At 45.8% G+C, this 20,868-nt stretch overlaps 1 protein-coding gene and 1 pseudogene across 1 annotated transcript; both read left to right on the forward strand.

The window, feature by feature from the left end:
* Positions 1–1,148: 1,148 nt before the first annotated feature.
* Dhx33 (DEAH-box helicase 33) lies at positions 1,149–20,836 on the forward strand. Its single transcript, XM_052196658.1, has 12 exons — positions 1,149–1,503; positions 4,026–4,186; positions 5,383–5,610; positions 5,790–5,960; positions 8,930–9,115; positions 9,750–9,861; positions 10,918–11,077; positions 11,326–11,414; positions 12,269–12,396; positions 12,760–12,963; positions 15,788–15,874; positions 17,759–20,836. The coding sequence occupies exons 1-12, from the start codon at positions 1,242–1,244 to the stop codon at positions 18,065–18,067; spliced, it is 2,097 nt and encodes a 698-aa protein (XP_052052618.1). The 5' UTR covers positions 1,149–1,241; the 3' UTR covers positions 18,068–20,836.
* Positions 8,355–8,450, forward strand: LOC127695646 (uncharacterized; annotated as a pseudogene).
* Positions 20,837–20,868: the final 32 nt, after the last annotated feature.

Genomic DNA, 20,868 nt, shown 5'->3' on the forward strand with positions numbered 1-20,868 from the left:
ATGGTTGTGAGTCATCATGTGGATGCTGGGAATTGAACTCAGATCCTCTGGAAGAGCAGTCAGTGCTCTTAACTCCTGAGCCATCTCTCCAGCCCAGAGGCCACATTCTGTATAAGAAAGCAATAGGGCGAGGGGTGGGGAGGTGGGGGCCCTGCAAATTAACAAGCTCAGCAGTTAAGAGGACTTAACCCAGGTCCCCTGTGGGTTCCAGGAACTCACATAGAGGCTCACAACTGGCTGTAACTCCAATTCCAAGGAATCCAACACCCTCTTTGGCCTCCATGTAAGCATTGCATGCAAGTAGTGCAGAAACACAAATAAAATGCCCACACCCTCCAAAAAGGAAAAAGCAACGCTAACCATTCATTTCGTGCCTGTCTTTCGGTGTTGAATTAGCAAAGCATCGAAGAGCTTGTAATTGGAACAGGAAGGAAGAGCTGATTATATACAAGTTTTCTGCGAGAGTAGTGAATAATTCCCACTGATGAAAGTGTGTACAATCGGGCTGAAAAGCTATGTAAAGAATGAGAATCTGGTAGGAATGACTCGGATATGAGTTAAGGGAAAGTCTAGTTCCACTCAATTTTTTTTTCTTCTTGTATTCTTTAAGCCTATCACGTTGTGAGGAAATTACATGATATCAGAATCATAGAATTCACTTTTCCATAACTTAAGATACTCACTAGTAACATTTTCAAAATCCTTTGCAGCATCCGAATGATTTTAATCTCAGAAAATTTCACTTTCTGCATTTGTAAATCGGAACTATCAGTGAGTACCTTAAAACCTACATTGTTTCAAAGAGTAAATGTTTGTGTTCCTCGCTGAATTTACAGAAATAAGTAACTTCCTTAACACATGATTACTGTTGGAGGCCCAGATGGGGCACTCATTGGAAAGAAATAGCTTTGGTGTAGCCAGAGAGTGAGTCTAGGAGGAAAACGTCATTATGCAACAAAGACCTATGGAACCGCACAGCTATCGTTCCATGTAGTTATGCGGGCCGTTTTTAAGGTCGCACCTCCGGCCTTGCTCTCACAGGATGCAAATGCTAAACGCTACACAAACCTACAATGCATGCTGGGAATTGCAGTTCCCTTCCTCAAGGCAGGAGGCGGCTGTGAGGTCATCGGTGGTCGCCCGACACGCCTGCACGTGGCGAGAAAGGGGCGGTGCGCGCTTGCTGTCTACTGCTGAGCGGAGCTGCCCGCGTCCCTGCCTCCTGCCGCGGTCCTCCCGACATGCCGGAGGAGGCGGGCCTCCCGCCCGCCAAGAGATTCCGGCCGGGCTCCTGCCCTCCCGGGAGGCGAGTAGTGATGCTGTTGACGGCTGGCGGCGGCGGCGGAGCCGGAGGAGGCCGGAGGCAGACGCCGCCGCTGGCCCAGCCTTCGGCCAGTCCCTACCGTGAGGCCCTGGAGCTGCAGCGCCGGAGTCTGCCCATCTTCCGGGCGCGGGGGCAACTGTTGGCTCAGCTCCGAAACCTGGACAACGCGGTCCTCATCGGTGAGTGGCCACTTTGGTGGACCTTCCTTGCTCTAGATCCCTGGCTCTGCGAGGGCAGTTTTTCTTAGGTGCTTCTCACTTTCTTTGCGTTGGTTTCTTGCGTTGGTTTCTTCAACAAACTTGAAAGGGTTTCAGTGCCGGGTGTGAACCGGGACCTCTGGAAAGAGGCGGACAGAGGTATCTATCCTGCTGGCGTGGACCGCACTGTGCGAGTTTGAGGATACTCACCTTCCGTGACGGGGTGTGGGGAGCGTATTGGAGACACTGAGAGCTTTGCAGGATGGGCCTCACCGAGGCTTTTGAGAAAGCAGCTGCGGAGCGGGTCCCTGGGGACTGTCATTCTGTTCAGCGATGGAGAAACCGGCTGTCTGAAAGAATTCAGTTACCGAGAACCAACTTTTTTTTGTTTGTTGGTTTGTTTGTTTTGGATTTGGTTTTTTCGAGACAGGGTTGCTCTGTGTAGCTCTGACTGTCCTGGAACTCACTCTGTAGACCAGGCTGACCTCGAACTCAGAAATCCGCCTGCCTCTGCCTCCCAGAGTGCTGGGATCACAGGCGTGTGCCACCACCGCCCGGCGAGAACCAACTTCTTGTGTACTAGAAGAGCTTGGCAGTGTTCGAGGACAGGGACTGATTTCTAGTGGCTTTGCTACAGTGTTTAAGATAGGAGTTCCTGAAAGAAAGTCATAATCGAGAAAGAGGCGGAGTCCTGCCAGTCGGTGGAACAGGGTTCTAGGAAGGGAGTGAATAGATGCGCCAGTCAAGTCCCATAGTAATATGTGTAAACATGGCGGGAGGAGGGGGCGGGGCGGAATGCACGTTGGATATGTAGTATTGATTACAGCTCCTATTAAGAATTTTTTCAAAAGAACTTTAGGAACAGAGCTGGCATTGGACTGAGGAGTAATTAGGAGGCGAAAGAATGAAGGCAGTGGAAACAGGTTTCTGCTTTGGCCAACCAAGGGAAGCTGAAGAACTTGGAAATATTTACAGATTTTGGTGAACTGAGCAGAGAGGACACTGAAGATAGAACTAATGGATCAAAGGTCAGGAAATTTAAGGGGGGGGGGGTCCCAGGCATCAGGAGTTACGGAGAGCCCACCTGGCACAGGAGAAAGGCTGGCACAGAGGAGGCAAAAGTGCTTATAGCAGAGAAGCAGAGGGAAGTCACATTTGAGAAGATCCAAGAGTTCTGAGGAAAATAAAGTTCCAGAGCCTTGAGGAGGCTCTTGGGGAGATGGAGTCAGAAGATAGGCTGCAAAAAACAGGAACAAGATGGACTGTAGAGCTGATGCCCAGGTGAATTTTGTCCCTGCATTTGTATGGCTGGCATATTTTATTTTGGCAATAGTCAGTTGCCTTGGAATAGGAGTGGGGAAAATGCCCGAGAGACATCGATCTACATCTGAGGTCGTGTGGAGGATTCAGCAGGAAAATGCAGGATAATCAAATTCTTAGTCTGAGATCCTTAGCTGAGTCTGGACAGCTGAGCCGTCAGAGGCAGGCTGGGAGCTGGAAGAAAATGCAAGACTTGTGGACCTGGAGGACTTAAGTAGCAAAAATGGATGTGCAAGTTTCCTGAGTTCTTCTAATCAGGTGCTTTTAGGGGTTCCAGCAGACAGACATGGGAAGCAACCTTCATTGAGTGCTTGCTTCTAGGCAGTGTTCAAGCCTATGAAGAGACCTCTGCCTCTGCAATTAGGGCAGAAACATTTAAGTAGTTCTGTACTGTTTGGAATGATCAGTGCTAGGCACTAAGGATCCCGCAGGGGAGGGGCCCTAGTGCAGCCTGGGGGTGGGAACTTGCAGGCTGACTCATCCTTTAACTTGCCAATCAGTGAGGACAGATAGGTACTGTACCCATAATACAGAGGGCAGACAGTCAGAAGGTGTGAGGAGAGCAGCAAGCAGCAGCCAGAGCAAAGGGCGAGCAATATATGAATGGACATCTCGTCATATCAGTTTTTTATTAAGCTATATGACTGCCATATCTCACTTTGTGTTGTAAGTATACCAGTTACCTACTATTGTATGTTTCCAGTTTTGTTTGGGGTTGCTTTGTTTTTCATTTTGTTTTTGGCATCATGGGACAAATTAAATTAAAATACCTTTGTTTTCTTAGACTAAATTTCTGCAAGTGGAATTTTGAGCCAAACCATATAAACATCCTAAATGTTTAGTGTGTTTTTATTGTTTGTAAGTGTGTTTGCTTGCTTGTTTGACAGTCTGTCTATTATGTAGCCTGGCTGTCCTGGAACTGACTGTGTAGACCAAGCTGGCCTAGAACTCAAAAAGATCCACCAATCTCTGTCTGCTTCGATTAACTGCACACACCTCCATTCCCAGCCCATTCTAAAAGTTTTTGAACTGTAATTGGGCCTCCTGGGTGCCCATTTGCCTGAGACTTAGGAACTCAGTATTTTCTTTTGTGGTTTTGTTCTGTTTTTCCTGACTTGGAGCTGTTTGTTTGGTGAGTTTCCCTTAGTCTCCTTTGAATAAGAAGAGTTTCTTTTCTCTCCTAGGGGAAACTGGCTCTGGGAAGACAACTCAGATCCCACAGTACCTCTACGAAGGGGGAATTAGCCGCCAGGGCATCATTGCTGTGACCCAGCCCCGTCGAGTGGCCGCCATCTCTCTTGCCACCAGAGTCTCAGATGAGAAGAGGACTGAGCTCGGGAAGCTGGTACCTCACTGTGTTACTTACTATGAGTGCTACTTAAGTGACGAGCACCCTCTGTGCTCCAGCCTTTTATTTTTCTGAACAAGTCCTTTCTCTGTCTCCACTTCCCACCCACGTTGTTGATGCAGAAGTCCAATATGTAGCACAAACTGGTACCCTGAATCCTCAGTCCTTCTGCCTTAGCCTCCTGATGGCAGGGGTGTGCCACAATACCCAGTCAAGCAGCTTGCTTCTTTTAAGTAAATAAATAAACAAATAGCCACTGTTATTTAGGCAAATCTCAGTTTTCAAGAGATCACTGACTATTAGCTTTGATTTCATAGATATTGGAAAGTTTGGTAAGTTAGATTTGGACTCTGATTTAGGTGTGCATGTAAACATTGCATGGTGCTGGAGGTTGAACTCGGGTTCTCTCATGTGCTAGGCAAGTGCCCTGCTAGTAAGCTGGACCCTTTACCCCTAACTTACCTGGTTAAGACTTCAAGAATGTCATTTTTTTGTTTGTTGGTTTGTTTTGAGTTTTTTCTTAGATAGGGTCTCACTTGTATACCCAGCTAGCATGGGACTTAATATATAGACCTATAGACTAGGATGGCCTTGAACTTATAGCAGTCCTCCTGCCTCTGCCTACAGAGTGCTGGGATTACAGGCATGCAGTTATCATGTCTGTCCAGAAACTATATTACATATATATGTATGTATGTGTATATATGTATATGTGTGTATCTATTTATATATATACATATATTTTATATAAGTTATATAATTTTACATAAACTATGTATATAATTTCTGTAAAAGTCTTGTAACTTTTTTACTATATGTAGGTATATAGAATGAGTCTTGGAGCTATGTAGGCGACAGATTCATATTTGTATTATATATGGGCATGTCACCTATGGGGGTCAGAGGACAATTTGGGAGTTAGATCTCTCATCTCTCTGGGCTCTGGAGATTGAATTTAGATTGTCAGGCCTGCAAGGCCAGTGCTTTTACCTTCTGCTCCATATTGCTTGCCCTGGATTTTAGTTCTTGGTGATGTTTCATTGCTGTTTCTCTACAGATAGACTACACTCCTGAGGGAGGAGCCAGGGTGCTATAGGTCTCAGTTTGCCACACTGCTGAGGACAGTTCTGGATATACAGTCAATAGGTATTCAGTAAATGTTTAATGAATAAAGGAGTTATATTTTCTCACAGGTTGGCTATACAGTGCGTTTTGAAGATGTCACCTCAGAAGACACCAGGATCAAGTTCCTGACAGACGGCATGCTTCTGCGTGAAGCAATTTCAGACTCCTTGCTTCGGAAGTACAGCTGTGTCATTTTGGATGAGGCCCATGAGCGGACTATCCACACAGATGTGCTCTTTGGAGTGGTGAAGACTGCACAGAAGAGGCGAAAGGAGCTAGGGAAACTGCCTCTCAAAGTATGTGGGCAGTGTTTAAGGACCAGGCCTTTCTTCGCAGGGTGTATCTCCTGCCAATTCTGCTTCAGGCACGTGGGAGAAAGTTCCCCATGGTGGGAGCAGAGCGGGCCTCAGCCCTGTTTGAGCATTTATAGACAGGCTGTCCAGTGCCTGCTTCCCACCCTCCTCATTTCCTGTAGGTGATTGTGATGTCAGCCACCATGGATGTCGACCTGTTTTCTCAGTACTTCAATGGAGCCCCTGTCCTCTACCTTGAGGGTCGACAGCATCCAATCCAGATCTTCTACACCAAGCAGCCTCAGCAGGATTACCTACATGCAGCTCTTGTCTCAGTCTTCCAGATCCATCAGGTATGGAGAGGGATGAAAATCCCTGGCAAATGCTGTTTCCCCTTACAATTGATAGTGAGAATAGGTAGCCTCTGAAAGAAAAGCCACAGAATCTGACAGCTCTGTGAATTGTATCAAGAATAGGCTCATTTGAGGGCCAGTGAGATGTCTAGCAAGTAAGGTGCTTCGTGCTGAGCCTGAGACCTGATTTCAACCCCAGGGATCCACATGGCCAAAAGAAAGATGCAACAGGCAATTTTCCTCCGACCTCCACACATGTGCCACACACACAAATAAATACATAATAAAATGACCCCTTAAAAAAGTTCATTTTCTATATCATTTGCCTCTTTAAATGATATTTCTTAATTTCTCTGAAAAAAATTAATAAATAAATCAACTCTAATCAGCAGCCATCCACCTCTGAGCCAGAAAGCTCTCATGGCTTCCAAGAGTAGTTCATGTGCCTTTCTTTAAAATCGGAACCTATGGGGAAGTATAGATTATGTTGCAACTTACATGCTATACAAGTATATTTTGTCTTGTCATGTAACCCAGGCTAGCCTCCAACTTGTTGTCTTCCTGCCTAGGTTTCCTGTTTGCTGCATTTACAGATATTTACTGCCAAACATGTTGTCCTGAGGTGTTTCAAAACTTTTAGATATTGCAAAATGCCTTTTGATTTTATTAAAAATTGACATTTACATGGGAATGATCAAAGGTTGGGGAATGATTCAGTAGGTAAGGGGCTTACCAGAGAAGTGTGAGGCCCTGAGTTCAGACCGCTAGCACTCACGTAACAGCCACATGTCGACGTGCATCGGAAGCTCAGTAATTGTCTGGGAGGGAGGGATGGAGACCAGTGGATCCCTGGAGCTGGCTCCCTGGCTGGCCTAGACAGTCTGTGAGCTCTAGATTCAGTGAGAACTCCTGTCTCAAAAGTAAGATGGAGAGTGGTAGATGAAGATTTGGTATTTGGCCTCCATGCATGATACACATGAACATACGTATATAAAAAAGATTGTGGATGATTAATCTCTTGTTTTAGTTTGATTTATATATATATTTTTAATTTGTATATTAATTTCCTGAGAATATGTAGAGGCAAACACTTTGTATTTTAACCTAGTATTGCTTTTGTAGTTCACAGTTTTAGAAAGCAGACAGTTGGTCTGGGAATGTAGCTCAGTCTAAAATGATGCCGATCAGGCTTGAAGCACTGAGTTTGATCCCCAGCACGGCCTGGCAGCACTGATAGAAGAGTCCAGGGCCATCCTACCCTACTTAGGGAGCTCAAGCTCAGTCTGGCCTATTGGAGAACTCAACTCAAAAACACATTTAGTTTAACAATCTCAGTTTAGACCGCTAGCACTCACGTAACAGCCACATGTCGACATGCATCGACATGCATCGGAAGCTCAGTGATTGTCTGGGAGGGAGGGAGGGAGGGATGGAGACCAGTGGATCCCTGGAGCTGGCTGGTGGTGGTGCACACACCTTTAATCCCAGCACTTGGGAGGCAGAGGCAGGCGGATTTCTGAGTTCGAGGCCAGCCTGGTCTACAGAGTGAGTTCCAGGACAGCCAGGGCTACACAGAGAAACCCTGTCACAAACAACCAAAAAAAAAAAAAACCAATCTCAGTTTAAAGCAGCAGTTGAGCCTTCAATCCCAGCACTTGGGAGCAAAGGCAGGTAGATCTCTGAGTTTGAGGCTGGAGCAGGTGCTCTGCCCAAAGTCCTCCCGCTGCTGTGCCCTGTGCTCATGCTAGAACAGTGCTCCACACTGAGCCGCAGCCTCCACCCACGATTCTTGTCACTTCTCTCCTAAGCAGCTCCCCTAACGAGCCCCTCCCCCATGTCTTCCACCTTCCAAAAATGAGTTGAACCCACTTGTGTCTCGTCTTTGTCATTTTAGGGCAGTGATTTTTTTTTCCTCTTCTAAGGGATGGAAACAGTTATTTTTACTGTCAACTTGGTAATGTTTGAAAAAGAAGAAAAAGCCAGTCTGCCTCTTCGAACTGCCAAAAGCCAACTTTAGAAGAAAATTTTTTTAGAATTTTATTTTAAAAATTATTGTGGAGGGGGACTGTACATGCACATGTGTGCATGATATGTGTTGGAGGAAGGGCAAAGCACACTGTAGAGATCAAAAAACAACTTTATAGAGTTAGTTTTCTATTTCCACCTTTACGTGGGTCCTTGGGCTCAAGTTCAGGTGACCAGCAAGTGCCTTTACCCTGGTGCCAGCTCACAGTGAGCTTCCAGCTGAGTAAGGTCCCCCCTCTTGGGCCAGCAGGTGAAGGAAGTCACCTGCTATGTTTCTGGCCACCCATGAGCACAGGCACACACACTCCATGTACACACTACACGCATAAGAAAAGGAAGGGAACGAAACTCTTAAAAGTTATTTTTTGCGTGCTTGCTTCAGCAGCACGTACACGAAAATTTGAGAAGATCAGCACAGCCCCTGCACAAGAATGACAGCAAATTTATAAAGTGTTCCACATTTGTAAGCTGTGAACTGAAAATAAAAATTATTTTTTGCACTTATTTATTCATTGTGTGTATGGTAGGGTGTGGTGCTCAAGTCACAGTGCCTGTGTGGAGGTCAGAGAAGAGCCTGAGGGAGTCAGGTCCGTCCCCCCACCACATGGGTCTTGGGAACAGGCTCAGGCCAGCAGCCTTGGCAGCAAGTGCCTTTTCTTTTCCCCCTGAGCCATCTCACCAGCCTAAAAGTAGTTTTATACAGAACTCCTTTACCTCTGATTGGGCTTTTTCATGGTATTGTCTTACAAAAACAGTTCCTCTCAAAACTTCCTATGGTTTCCGATCATAGTTGGCTGGCTCTCACATTAGCAGCTCTGGGCACTGCTGGTGAGAATCTTTCCCAGGGAGATACCACTGTCGGTCTTGCTTCATCTTCATATTAAAAAGTGAAACAGAAAATAAAAACCCTGGAGATACCACCATCATGAATGTTCTCTCTCTAGGAAGCTCCCTCTTCTCAAGATATCCTGGTGTTCCTCACTGGTCAGGAGGAGATTGAAGCAATGAGCAAGACCTGCCGAGACATTGCCAAGCACCTCCCAGACGGCTGCCCGTCAATGCTCGTCCTTCCTCTCTATGCCTCCCTGCCCTATTCACAGCAGCTTCGAGTCTTTCAAGGGGCCCCAAAGGTGAGCGTGCCACCACATCACTGGGCATCACGTCACGTGTCCATGTGTACCATGATCCAGAGAAGGTGGAAGGAGGAGTACTCAGAGACCAGGTCAGCTGACGGAGAGCTGGCCTGTGAGGAGGGGAACAGTTGTCCTGATGACGGAAGGCATAAAGGTGTAGAGGCTGAAAGGTGAAGGAGTGGCTCCTCCAAGCGCTAGCATAAACTTATTGCCCATAAACCATTTGTTGTGTGCCAGACACAGTGCTGACACACAGACCACTTGTCATTCTCTTGGAATGCCATGAGGGACGCTGAGGCCCCCAAGAAGAGAGGTGGGGATTGCTTAAGGCACACAGTAGGGCCAGGATTCCAACTCCTATCTGTGTACTTGCCTTGAATCTTTAGCTTGTTCTTGTACACTTCATTAACGCCTCAAATTAACCTTCAGGACCTCAGTTAAAGGACCAGTGTCCTCCCTTTCTCTTTGTCCTTTACCAAGTATAAGAACTGAAATTAGTATGACTATTAACAATGAAATCACCTTTTCTTGATCATAAGCAAGTTGTGGAAATACATGGTGAGAATGTATTCAACTTCTGAATCGTGTGTGTGTGTGTCATATGGCTTTTTGGTTCTCTTCCTCCTTTTAGGGCTATCGCAAAGTGATCATTTCAACCAACATTGCTGAAACCTCCATAACCATTACAGGGATAAAATATGTCGTTGACACGGGCATGGTCAAAGCAAAGAAGTATAACCCTGGTGAGAAACTGGAGCTCGTGAATGCCTCCTGTACATAGCGAGCAGTGATTAGAACTGTAATCCCACCATTTCCTCCCAAGTAAACATTTGTGTGGAGCTGAGATTCGAATGACAGGAACAGTTCCCACCCATGACCACAAAGAAGACCTGATGAGGCAGGAAGTCAAGAAAAGGAAGAACTCAGTTGTAGAGAACCTGAGAACAGATCAGGCCTGTTCTGAGGTCTGAAAGCCTACGGGAAACTGGCTGAGAATGGTGGGAGAAGCCCAGGGACAGCCTGGCACCAGTCACAGACTCTCGCAGGGCCATTGGAATGTGGCTGCTGTGGACTTTGAGGTTTCCCAGGAAGGAGACAGGCACTCTGGAGTGGCAAGCACAGAGGGGAAGCACTGACTGTGTCCTGCAAGGGTCAGACTGGCTCGAAGTCAAATTTACACATTTCTGATTCTTACCTTGCTTTAGTCCACAGAGGAACTAGGGCTGCTGCAGTTATAGCGACCCAATAGTAAATTGGCATCTCCTAAACACTGGAGGGGTAAACTTTCACACATGTCCTGGTGACAAAGTATAAGTCTCTAGTTCAAAATATTCCTGTTCTTGAGAGAGAATAACCTTTTACTTCAGGGAAATAAATGCCACATGATCTGTTTTCTTATAGAAACATATTGATATATGACCAGTTTTTTCATTTAGCTAGAAACTCCAGCACCAAAATGCCCAAGAAACCCTCTGTGCCAGGCAGCAGGGATAGTTGGCCATCCCATGATATAAGCCCAAACTTCTAAAGCCATTCTCCTGCTCCCTTGCTTGCAGAGGGTGTTGTGATGTGTTTCTTAACATTTCACACATGGCTCATTGCTGAGTTCAATTTCACCATGAGGTTTAAAGTGACCGAGCAACCTGGCTTTGTGCTTTCTTGTTTAGCCTTGAGTTTTCCCTGACCTCTGTGTTGCAGAAACACTCAGTGGTACTCAGCATCATTTCTTCTTGCCAGCATTCTAGAAGCAGTTTGCTTATGTGATGAGGCAAGGCACTCATGGCCCTTTCTCCCTGCAGACAGTGGTCTTGAGGTCCTAGCCGTCCAGAGAGTATCAAAGACCCAGGCCTGGCAGCGCACGGGCAGGGCTGGGCGAGAGGACAGTGGCATCTGCTACCGACTCTACACTGAGGATGAGTTTGAGAAGTTCGAGAAGATGACGGTCCCAGAGATCCAGAGGTAGGTCCAGGTTGCTCCTGCACTGCCGTGCATCTGCTCTCCCCCACTCCCTCATACCCCCACCCCTGCCCACCTACCCACACCCCTGCCCACCGACCCACACCCCTGCCCACCCACCCACACCCCCGCCCCCACACCCCCGCCCCCGCCTGCTCTGTTGTCGGGCTGCAGCTTTCACTGATGCTTTTGGGGAAGCGGCTTTGACACTGGAGTCAGGGAGAAAATGACCCTCATTTCTTCCCTCACAGGTGTAACCTGGCAAGTGTGATTCTTCAGCTCCTAGCAATGAAAGTCCCAAATGTGCTCACCTTTGACTTCATGTCCAAACCTTCTCCAGGTAAACTGGCAGGCAGGCGGGCAGGCGGGCAGATAGGCAGACAGGCAAGACAGACAGTGCAAAGAAGTTCTTATCAGAAAATTTGGTCCTGTTGTTTTGCTGATTTGATTTCATTTGTCATGCATTGTGGGTTCCGTGTTATAGCGCCATTGTGCAGGAAGCAGGGACCCTCATCGGGTATCCATGGACGCCCCTGAAGCCCAACAAAAGGGCAAAGAGGTCAGATCTCTGCATTACACTGGGCTTTGACCGATCCCTGCCCTTCGCTGGTAATCTTTTGCACCTGGATCTTGATCTCTGTACCATTTCCCTCTTCTTTAAGGAAATGCAGTTGTTAATCAAGAGGGTAAACCGTCAATAGGTGCCCTGGATCCCACTCTGAACCTCAAGTCAGTTCTTTTTTCAAAGAGACATTTTCTGGCTCTTTTTTACACAAAAGTCTGTGCATGTGGGAATGTGTAAATCTTTGAGAACACAAACTGCACATAGGATACACTGTTCTACTCCATTTTTTTTCATTTGGAAATTCCTAGAAAGGAATAATAAATATAAAATATAATGGTAACGTAGCCAACATCTGTGTGATACTACCCACACCATGGAAGCCAGACCCCTGGACCTCTGCCTGGCCATTTGCCACCCCCTACCCTTACCCCACCCCCGTGTAACTGCTCTCCCAGGACTGCTTTATACATCTTTTGCTATTTAGTGTGTCACTCGGCTTAGAACAGTGTGAGGACAGTGGTGGGTGGTCCTGGTGTTTGTAGAGTCAGCAGCACCCAGACACACTCAACGAGCTACATCTTCTTCCTGTTTTGGACTACTGGCTCCCTTTTATGTCTCTGTTTCTGTAGATCACATTGAGGCGGCCATTGCCCAACTGGACCTGTTAGGTGCTCTTGAACATAAGGATGACCAGCTTACCCTGACTCCAATTGGAAGAAAGATGGCAGCATTTCCTTTAGAGCCCAAATTTGCCAAAGTAAATGACCCCTCCTCCTCATTGCTTTGTCTCTACCTCAGGTTAGGACATGCCTAAGCACAGTGCTTCTGAACCTTACTTGCTCTCTCAAAAACTGCACGTCACCCCTCCTCTGTGTGCAGTGCTGACCCAATAGTAAATTGTCATGTATGAGACTCAGACATCAGTCGCAAGCCTACCCACAAAGATTTGGAGTCCTGTGGGGATGGCATCTCTGTTTTACAAAGACGTGAATGGCATTAACATAGTATTCTGGTCTTAAAGCCATCATATTCCTTTAATGGAAGCTGCAAGAGAGTGTACAGAAACGCTGTTCAGAAGGTAAGAAATTTGACACATGCATTTTAAATTTGACTTTTCCAGACAATCCTCCTGTCCTCCAAATTCCACTGTACAGAAGAGATTCTGACCATAGTCTCCCTGCTGTCTGTGGACAGTGTCCTTTACAACCCTCCTGCCCGGAGAGATGAAGTGCAGAGTGTCCGGAAGAAATTCATATCCAGTGAGGGGGATCACATCACCCTGCTCAATATCTATCGGACCTTCAAAAACATAGGTGGGAATAAGGTGAGTTCCCTCTTGCTCTCAGGCTTGTGCTTTCAAGTAATCTTTTTTTTGGCCAAATCATCTTAAAAAGTCTGTCTCTGTCTCTCTCTCTTTCTCATTCTCTCTCTCTCTCTCTCTCTCTCTCTCTCTCTCACACACACACACACACACACACAGATGTGTATAAGTGCTGGGACATCGCTAGAAATGTTATTTCAGGTGTTCGTTCTGCATGTGTCTCATAACTATGGACAGGTTAGTTGAGTAATTAAAGACTATCTTAGACTATCTTACCCCCTTTTTTTGGAAGGGAGGGAGGGTACAAGGGCTCTGTGTCCCTGGCTAGCCTGGAGGCTGGCCTTGAATAAACCGACAACCACCTGCCCCTGCCTCCCCAGTACTGTGATTAAAGGCAGGTGCTGCTACACCCAGCTCCAGCCCATATTTCATTACTGTAAAGACATACTTGAGAAAGGCTATTTTATAAAGAAAAGAGATTTCTTTTGTCTCACGTTATAGACTGGTAAGACTTAGAGGTCTTATCTGATGCTTCAAGATAGAACAGAGCATCACACAGCAAGAGAAAGGCAGTGTGTGTATCTGTGTGTCTGGGCTCTTTAGGGACCAGTGGGGATTCAGTCATGGGGCCTTATCTTCTGGCCTTATTTAAACCTAGTCATTTTCCAGATGTCATTTTAAAATTGGTGTGTGTCTGTGTCTCTGTGTGTGTGTGTGTGTGTGTGTGTGTGTGTGTGTGTCTGTATCTGTGTCTGTGTGTTTGCCCTTTTGAATATCTAGGCACCACATGCTTGCTGTTCTTGTGGAGGCCGGAAGAAGGTGTCAGATTCCCAGGGATGGTTGTAAGCTACAATATGAGTGCTAGAAATTGGGCCTGGTCCTCTGAAAAAGTGGGCAAAATTAACTCTGCACCTGTCTCTCCAGCCCCTCAGGTTTTCAAATTTGTTTTGTTTTTGAAACAGGTTCTCACTACATAATTCATGGAATTTCCTATATAGGCTGAATTTCCAATGTATTCCTGCTTATTCCTATCAACTGCTAGGATTAAAGGCATGTGCTACTATGCCTAGCTATTTATTTTAAGGGAGGTTGGTTTGGTTTGGTTTGGTTTGGTTCGGCTTGGTTTGGTGAGACAGGGTTTCTCTGGGTAGCCCTGGCTGTCTTCTTTGTAAACCAAATTGGCCTCAAACTCACAAAGATCTACCACCCAGCTTGGCTGTGGCTGTCCTGAATTCACTATGTAGACCAAGCTGGCCTCAAACTCAAGAGCTCTGCCTGAAGTGCTGAGAGTCAAGCTGTGAGGGAGGAGGAGCGTTAAGTGTGGAGGTCAGGGGCAATTCCCAGTCTTGCTCTCTGCTATGTGTGTTCCATGGCTTGAACCCGGGTCATCAAACTTGGTGGCAAGCACCTTATTTACAAAACCATCTTACTGGCCCACAAGTATCATAATTGGATTAAATTTCCACTCAATGTTCTGCAGTAGGGATTCACTGAAGCTTTGGCGAATATTCAAGCCATACAAGATGTTTTCTTGCCTACCTGCTCAGATTTTATACTTGTTTTTGATAAGACATTTGAGTTCTTTATACTAAAATGGAAAATGGGAGTATATTCTCTCTATGCTAATAAATCTGTAATTGTGCCTTTGTGTGCTTTGAAAAAAACCAGGTACCCTACAGTTTTAGCATTTAGCAATTTTAGCATTTGTTAATTTTGCTATGTTTACCTTTATTTATGTTTGCAGTGTGTGTGTGTGTTAAAGTGTGTATAGGTGTGTGCACACCCATTCAGGTATTCAGACTTGGCAACAAGCATCTTTACCAGCTGAGTCATTTCTTGATGGCCCTCAATTTATATTTAAATGAATAAAAAAGGTGCAGATGCAGTAAAAAGTTGTGAGTCCTTCCTTACTGAACTGTTCTGCCTTTGGTGTGTGTGTGTGTGTGCCATCAACAGGATGCCATCCGTTTGTCTTTCTCTCCCTCACAATTATGGTTTGCTTACGTATATAACCCAAGTTGACCTCAGACTTGTAATCTTCAGCCTTCCAAGAGCTAGACCACAGACAGGGATGTGGGACACACCCAGCACTAATGGCATGCTTTCAATGGGACATGGTTGGTTGACTACATTACATAGTAAGACTGTCTCAAAACAAACAGAAAGGCAGCATTGTCTTTGCCTGCATCCAGTCTGCCCTTTCAGCTGCATCTGTTTCCATCACCACAGTGTCTCTTGCTCAGCTCTCCTTGTGCTCAAGAGGGAATATTATTCTGCAGGGCAGTGAGCATAAACTTGTGGGTCTGTGCTCTGTGGCTCAACTTCACCTAGCTAGCATGCATGCATTTGCCAGACCCTGCCGGAGTGTGGGAGAATTCCCATCCCTACTGTCTCTCCAGATGATAGTTGAAATCACTTGTGTGACCTGTTTGTATTGTTCTCAACATTGCCTCCATCCCACACAAGACAGGCATCCTTACGTAAATGTATTGGGCATTTCTGTATGTTTTGTCCATTTTTCTCTGGTTTCCTGGTCTTTATCTTACAGATCTTTAATAATAATCTAGAGGTACGTGTCCCTTATGGGTATGGTGGTACATGCATCCCAGCCCATAGCTTTTTCATGATGACCCTAGGACAGGAATCTTTGTTTTATTTTAGTTTAAATAATTCATATTTCTCCTAGTTCATATTTTTCAACATAAAGGTATATTCCTTTTGACACCTGTAGACCCCTCTGAATTCAGCTGTGCCATCCAAGTTTGGGTATGTGCATATTTCCTCTGCACAGAAATGAGAGGATTAACATATCTCCTTTTCTTTTCAGGACTGGTGCAAAGAGAATTTTGTCAACAGCAAGAATATGCTGCTAGTAGCTGAAGTCAGAGCACAGCTGAGGGAAATCTGCTTAAAGGTAGTACCTCCCTTTCAGGGAAAAGTTTGGTTGTCATCAGTGGTATGAAAACAATTCTAGTTGTAGAAAAACTTTAAATACACAGAATATAAAAGTTAGTCATAATTCTACTTTCTCTCCCTCACAGTTATGGTTTTTTTCATAGAAATCCATGGTGGTTTGGTCTTTTCCCCTCCCCCTTCTCAATTCCCATCCCACCCTAGTACTGTTGATTGAACCCACTATGCAATGCTTTTTTTGTTTTTTGGCGGTGGTGGTGGTGGTTTTTTTTTGGTTTTTTTTTTTTTTTTTTTTTTTTTTTTTTTTTTTGGTTTTTCGAGAGAGGGTTTCTCTGTATAACCCTGTCCTGGAATTCACTCTGTAGACCAGGCTGGCCTTGAACTCAGAAATCTGCCTGCCTCCCAAGTGCTGGGATTAAAGGCTTGTGGCAATTAGCTTGTCTTTTACATAATTTACATTGTATCAGTGACTTAGATTGTTTTGTGGGGTAGTACTGGGCATGGAACCCTGGATCTCATGTATAAGTTTTAGAAACTTTATAACTATTTTCTGATTTTAAAAAAAAATTGCCAGGTGATAATGGTACATACCTTTAATCCTAGCATTTGGGAAGCAGAGGCAGGCAGATCTCTGAGTTCAAGACCATCCTGGTCTACCAAGCCAGTTCTAGGCTATTCAGGGCTACACAAAGAAACCTTGTCTGTAAAAAATAAAGGAGAGGGGTGGAGGAGAAAGAAGAACTACTAAAAGGTAAAATGAGTGGGGGTGGGGGGTGGAGGTGCATGCCTGTAATCCCAGCACTCTGGGAGGCAGAGGCAGGCAGATTTCTGAGTTCAAGGCCAGCCTGGTCTACAGAGTGAGTACCAGGACAGCCAGGGCTACACAGAGAAACCCTGTCTCGAAAAAACCAAAAAAAAAAAAACCAAACAAGCAAAAAAAAAAAAAAAAAAAAAGGTCAAATGAACAATTGGAAAACAGCAGGGAAGCATTTTTTTAAACCAGGGTCTTATGTATGTAATAACTTCACTGTGTACTTGAAACTTGGAGGCTGCCCAGTGTGTGTGGGGTGAGGGGAAAGGAATCTCTGCCCCGTCTCTTTCCTGAGGTGGTGGCAGCCTGTGTTGAACAAGTGTCCCGTGTCTGCTGACACTGTCTACTTGTCAGTGGCTCCCCTCTTTGATGGTCCAGATGCCTCTGCCGGCTGCACTCAGCTTTGCAGTGTCTGGGCCCAGCAGCTCTCCACCGATTGCTGCTTTTCTAGCTAGGGAGTTTGTCTGCAGCATGTTGTGAGGAGGGGTAGGCAACCTCTACCCTCCAGACTCCCTAGTCCTACACCCAAGGATGGCTGCTTTTCCTATCGAGGGATCCTGTCTGGAGTGTGTTGTGGGGAGGGGCCTCTGCACAGTGATCTTCAGGAGGCTCAGTCTTTGCTCTCGAATCCCACCAAGTCGTCAACTGCCTGGGGGAGGGCTGCAGCTGTGTGTGAGGGACTGTCAGAGCCTGTCAGTGGGCCTGTCACCTGTCAGAGGCGGGTGAGTGGCTCCCAGCTTGATCCACCCAGTGGGCCAGCTGGGTGGTTTTATCTCAGAGGAGACTGCTCCTCAGCACACCCAACCTGTACATAGTGTGGAGCCTATGTGGATGCCTCTCTCCCATTCCCACCTGCCCTAGGCTGATTTTTTTCCTGTTTTGTTTTGTTTGTTTTGTTTTTATTTCAGTCTATCCTCATCCTTTACCCCAGTTGCTGCCTAAGGCATTTGAAGTGACACCTTTGGATGACAATTCAAATTTCACTTTGTATTGGGTGCAGTGTGCAGTGAGGTGTTGCAGTGTGCAGTGCTGGGGAGAATTAATGTTTGAGGCCTTTTCTGTCTTCTAAAACAGATGTCAATGCCAATCGTGTCATCTCGAGGGGACATGGAGAGTGTCCGCCGTTGCCTGGCTCACAGCCTCTTTATGAGTACTGCTGAACTCCAGACAGATGGCAGCTATGCCACCACGGACACACATCAGCCAGTGGCCATCCACCCGTCATCTGTCCTCTTCCACTGCAAGCCTGCCTGTGTGGTCTACACTTCACTGCTCTACACCAACAAATGCTACATGCGTGACCTCTGTGTCGTGGATGCCGAGTGGCTCTACGAGGCTGCCCCTGACTACTTCAGGAGGAAGCTCAGAACGGCCAGAAGCTGAGCCATCCCAGATGCTGCCAGCATGGCTGGGCCTGGAGCTTAGATCACAGCTGTCTTCCAAACAGACTCAGAAGCTTGCAGCCAGACTTCCAGACTCCAAGAGCTTAAAAAAGTATTGATGAAACTTCTCAGACTAAACCAGGCAGACATGATCATACTTAGATCATGAGAAACTGAGGCTTTGGGTTTGACTAGGCAGTTTTGGGTGACTGAATTAACTTCTGAGCCTCCATTTCCTCATATGTCAGAGAGGGCTAAGACTTACAAGTTCAGAGTAATGAAGTTTAGAGAAAATAAACAGAGCGTTACACAGAGATTTGCCTGGTACAAGATAAGACAGTCAGTTACTTGTACGCCATTGTGCTTTGTGATACTAATTAGGTTCAGCACAGTCCCTTGAGCTCCTGTGACTGGGAGAGGAGCCAGAGGAGACTACAGATCCAATTTGCTGAAGTGTTCTCCCCCTTCTTACTCCTCTCCCGTGAGTCCCTGGGCCCCGTGCATGCTATGCAAAGCACTTTGCCACTGAGCCGGTCCCCAGCCCTCACTTCTGCTTTAATGTTACCTGTACATCTTTTAACTAGAAAATGGAAAAATGGACTCCCACAGATGCTTCCAGAGTAAGGTGTATGCTGACCTGCTGCCCCTTATGGCTCTGGGTATAGCACATTGCCTTGTCTGTCTCCAAGCAGAGACCAGCAAGGAGTTCCTTGGTTGGTCCCCAGTGCCTCTGTGGTTGCATCTCCCCAACAATGCTTTCAGGAGACTAGCAAGTTGCCTGAAACTAGAAAGCCAACCTTTCAGTGCAGTGGCCTTCTGAAGCCCCATGACTTTTGACTGAGCACCTACAAAAGTGTGCACATGAGGGAAGAGTCACACCTATTTCAAGTGTCTGTTCAAGTCAGAGCTGCTAGATGGGAAGGAGGAAGGAGACAGGCTTAATGGCTCAGAAGCCAGAGTGTCAGTTTGTCCTTTCTCCTATACCTAGTCTTAGTTTGGGTTCTTTGTTTCTTAAGGGGTAAACACTTGAGACAGAGTTTCTTTGTGTAGCCCTGCCTGTCCTGAAATTTGCTCTATAGACCACACTGGCCTCAAACCCAGAGATCAGCCTGCCTTTCCCTCCCAAGTGCTGGGATTAAAGGTGTGCTCCACCACCTGGCCAGTATTTTTATTTTGTTACTAATTTTCAGTGGTCTGTCTTTGCAGAGATCTGGAGACAAATAGCTTTGCTACTTCCTAACCAGTCTCAAACCTTCATTATTTGCATTTGTTAGAGGGAATTAGAGAAGCCTCCATATCCTCTTCCCAATTGGAAAAGATTCATCTTAGCTCTAGGAGCAGACATTCCCCGGGCTGGTAGTATATACCTGTAATCAATCCCAGCTGAGATGGGAGGGGTGCAAGGTCTAGGCCAGCCTGGGCGAGGCCTGGGATCTAAGTGAAGGAAGGGGGCCACACCTTCAGGGAGAATGTTTGAACATAGGGGGAAGAATTTTAGCCCTTTTGAGTCCAAAAAGCTCTTTCCAGAGAGCAAGGCCTGACTAGCACTTCATTGCCAGGATCTCATTGGTTCACAGCAGTGTTGAGTCTGGTCTGGGCTTTACTATAACCCTAGCCATGGACAATCAAGCTTTTAGTCAGTGCTTCGGGTTGCCTGGGCACTTGTGACTATTTTGACAAAATGGTCACATTATCAACTTTCTGAACTGTTCTCGAGAATGTGCTTTCTTTTTAAGTGTATTTTTTGTATTTATGCAAGGTTTATTTAGCCTTGCTTGGTAGGAGGAACTTTTGTATTTTTAAAACAACATTATGCTAAAGAAAACGAAGAGGCAAATATTCCTCAGCAATGAACAGTTTCTGATCCTTAGTAAACTAACAGTAAACTAATGAGCTGCTTTCTGGGTCAAGGGTAGAGTAGCTTGCAGTGGCTGGCTCCAGAGTGAGGCCTAGGACCTTAACTGCTGCAGAGGACTGGGGCTCCCAGAAAAGGGGGTGATGGGTACAGTTCCTAAATACCTAATGTTTCTGTACAGAAATATATTTATCACTCTAACATTGTGGAAGAATTTTAATAGAGTATTTAGTTTTTTATTAAAAAATTTTTAAAAATTACTATTCAACACAGCTGCTCAGGGATTACATGAGGTGGGAGCCCCATTCTGACTCCATGGATCACCACAAGAAGCTAATGCTTACCTTAAGCCAAAGGGACCACACTCTTCAAGCTTTCTTAAGAAAGTGAAATGTTTTGTGATTTTACTGCAGTACAACCTGAGCTACTTTTCCAGTTGGCAAACTCTCTCCAACCTGAAGACTCCAGCCTGGACAGAACAGCCTCCAACAGACAGATGAACTTCCACTACAGCCCTGCATACTGCAGGTGTTTATCTTCCCTGTAACCATGGCATGCGACACCCAGGACAGCGGCTTCATTACCAGTCCCCTGTGAGAACCTTTGCACCTCTTGTAACAAGATTCCAAAACAGAGCAAAGTATTTACTATGACAGGAATCCTTTGTACTCCAGCTACTAGAATCTGTTTTGAACTGTGGCCACGCATCTAAGATGCCACATGAGCACATAAGCTAGACTGTACCTGTGGGGAAACAATTTTATATTGATTGCTGTAGTGTAGAAAAATAACAAGCAGATTTGGACTTGTGCTCTATTCTCTTTGGTCTCAAACATAAAAGAACAGTTCTAGTATATAATGCTCAAAATTGACCTTTGACTATCAAATCCATATAAACTGAATCTTGTATAATGATCTGTGTGGCCTCTTGTTTACCTCCTTCCCCT

Source organism: Apodemus sylvaticus, chromosome 10, assembly GCF_947179515.1.
Source record: "Apodemus sylvaticus chromosome 10, mApoSyl1.1, whole genome shotgun sequence".
Classification (NCBI taxonomy): Eukaryota; Metazoa; Chordata; class Mammalia; order Rodentia; family Muridae; genus Apodemus; species Apodemus sylvaticus.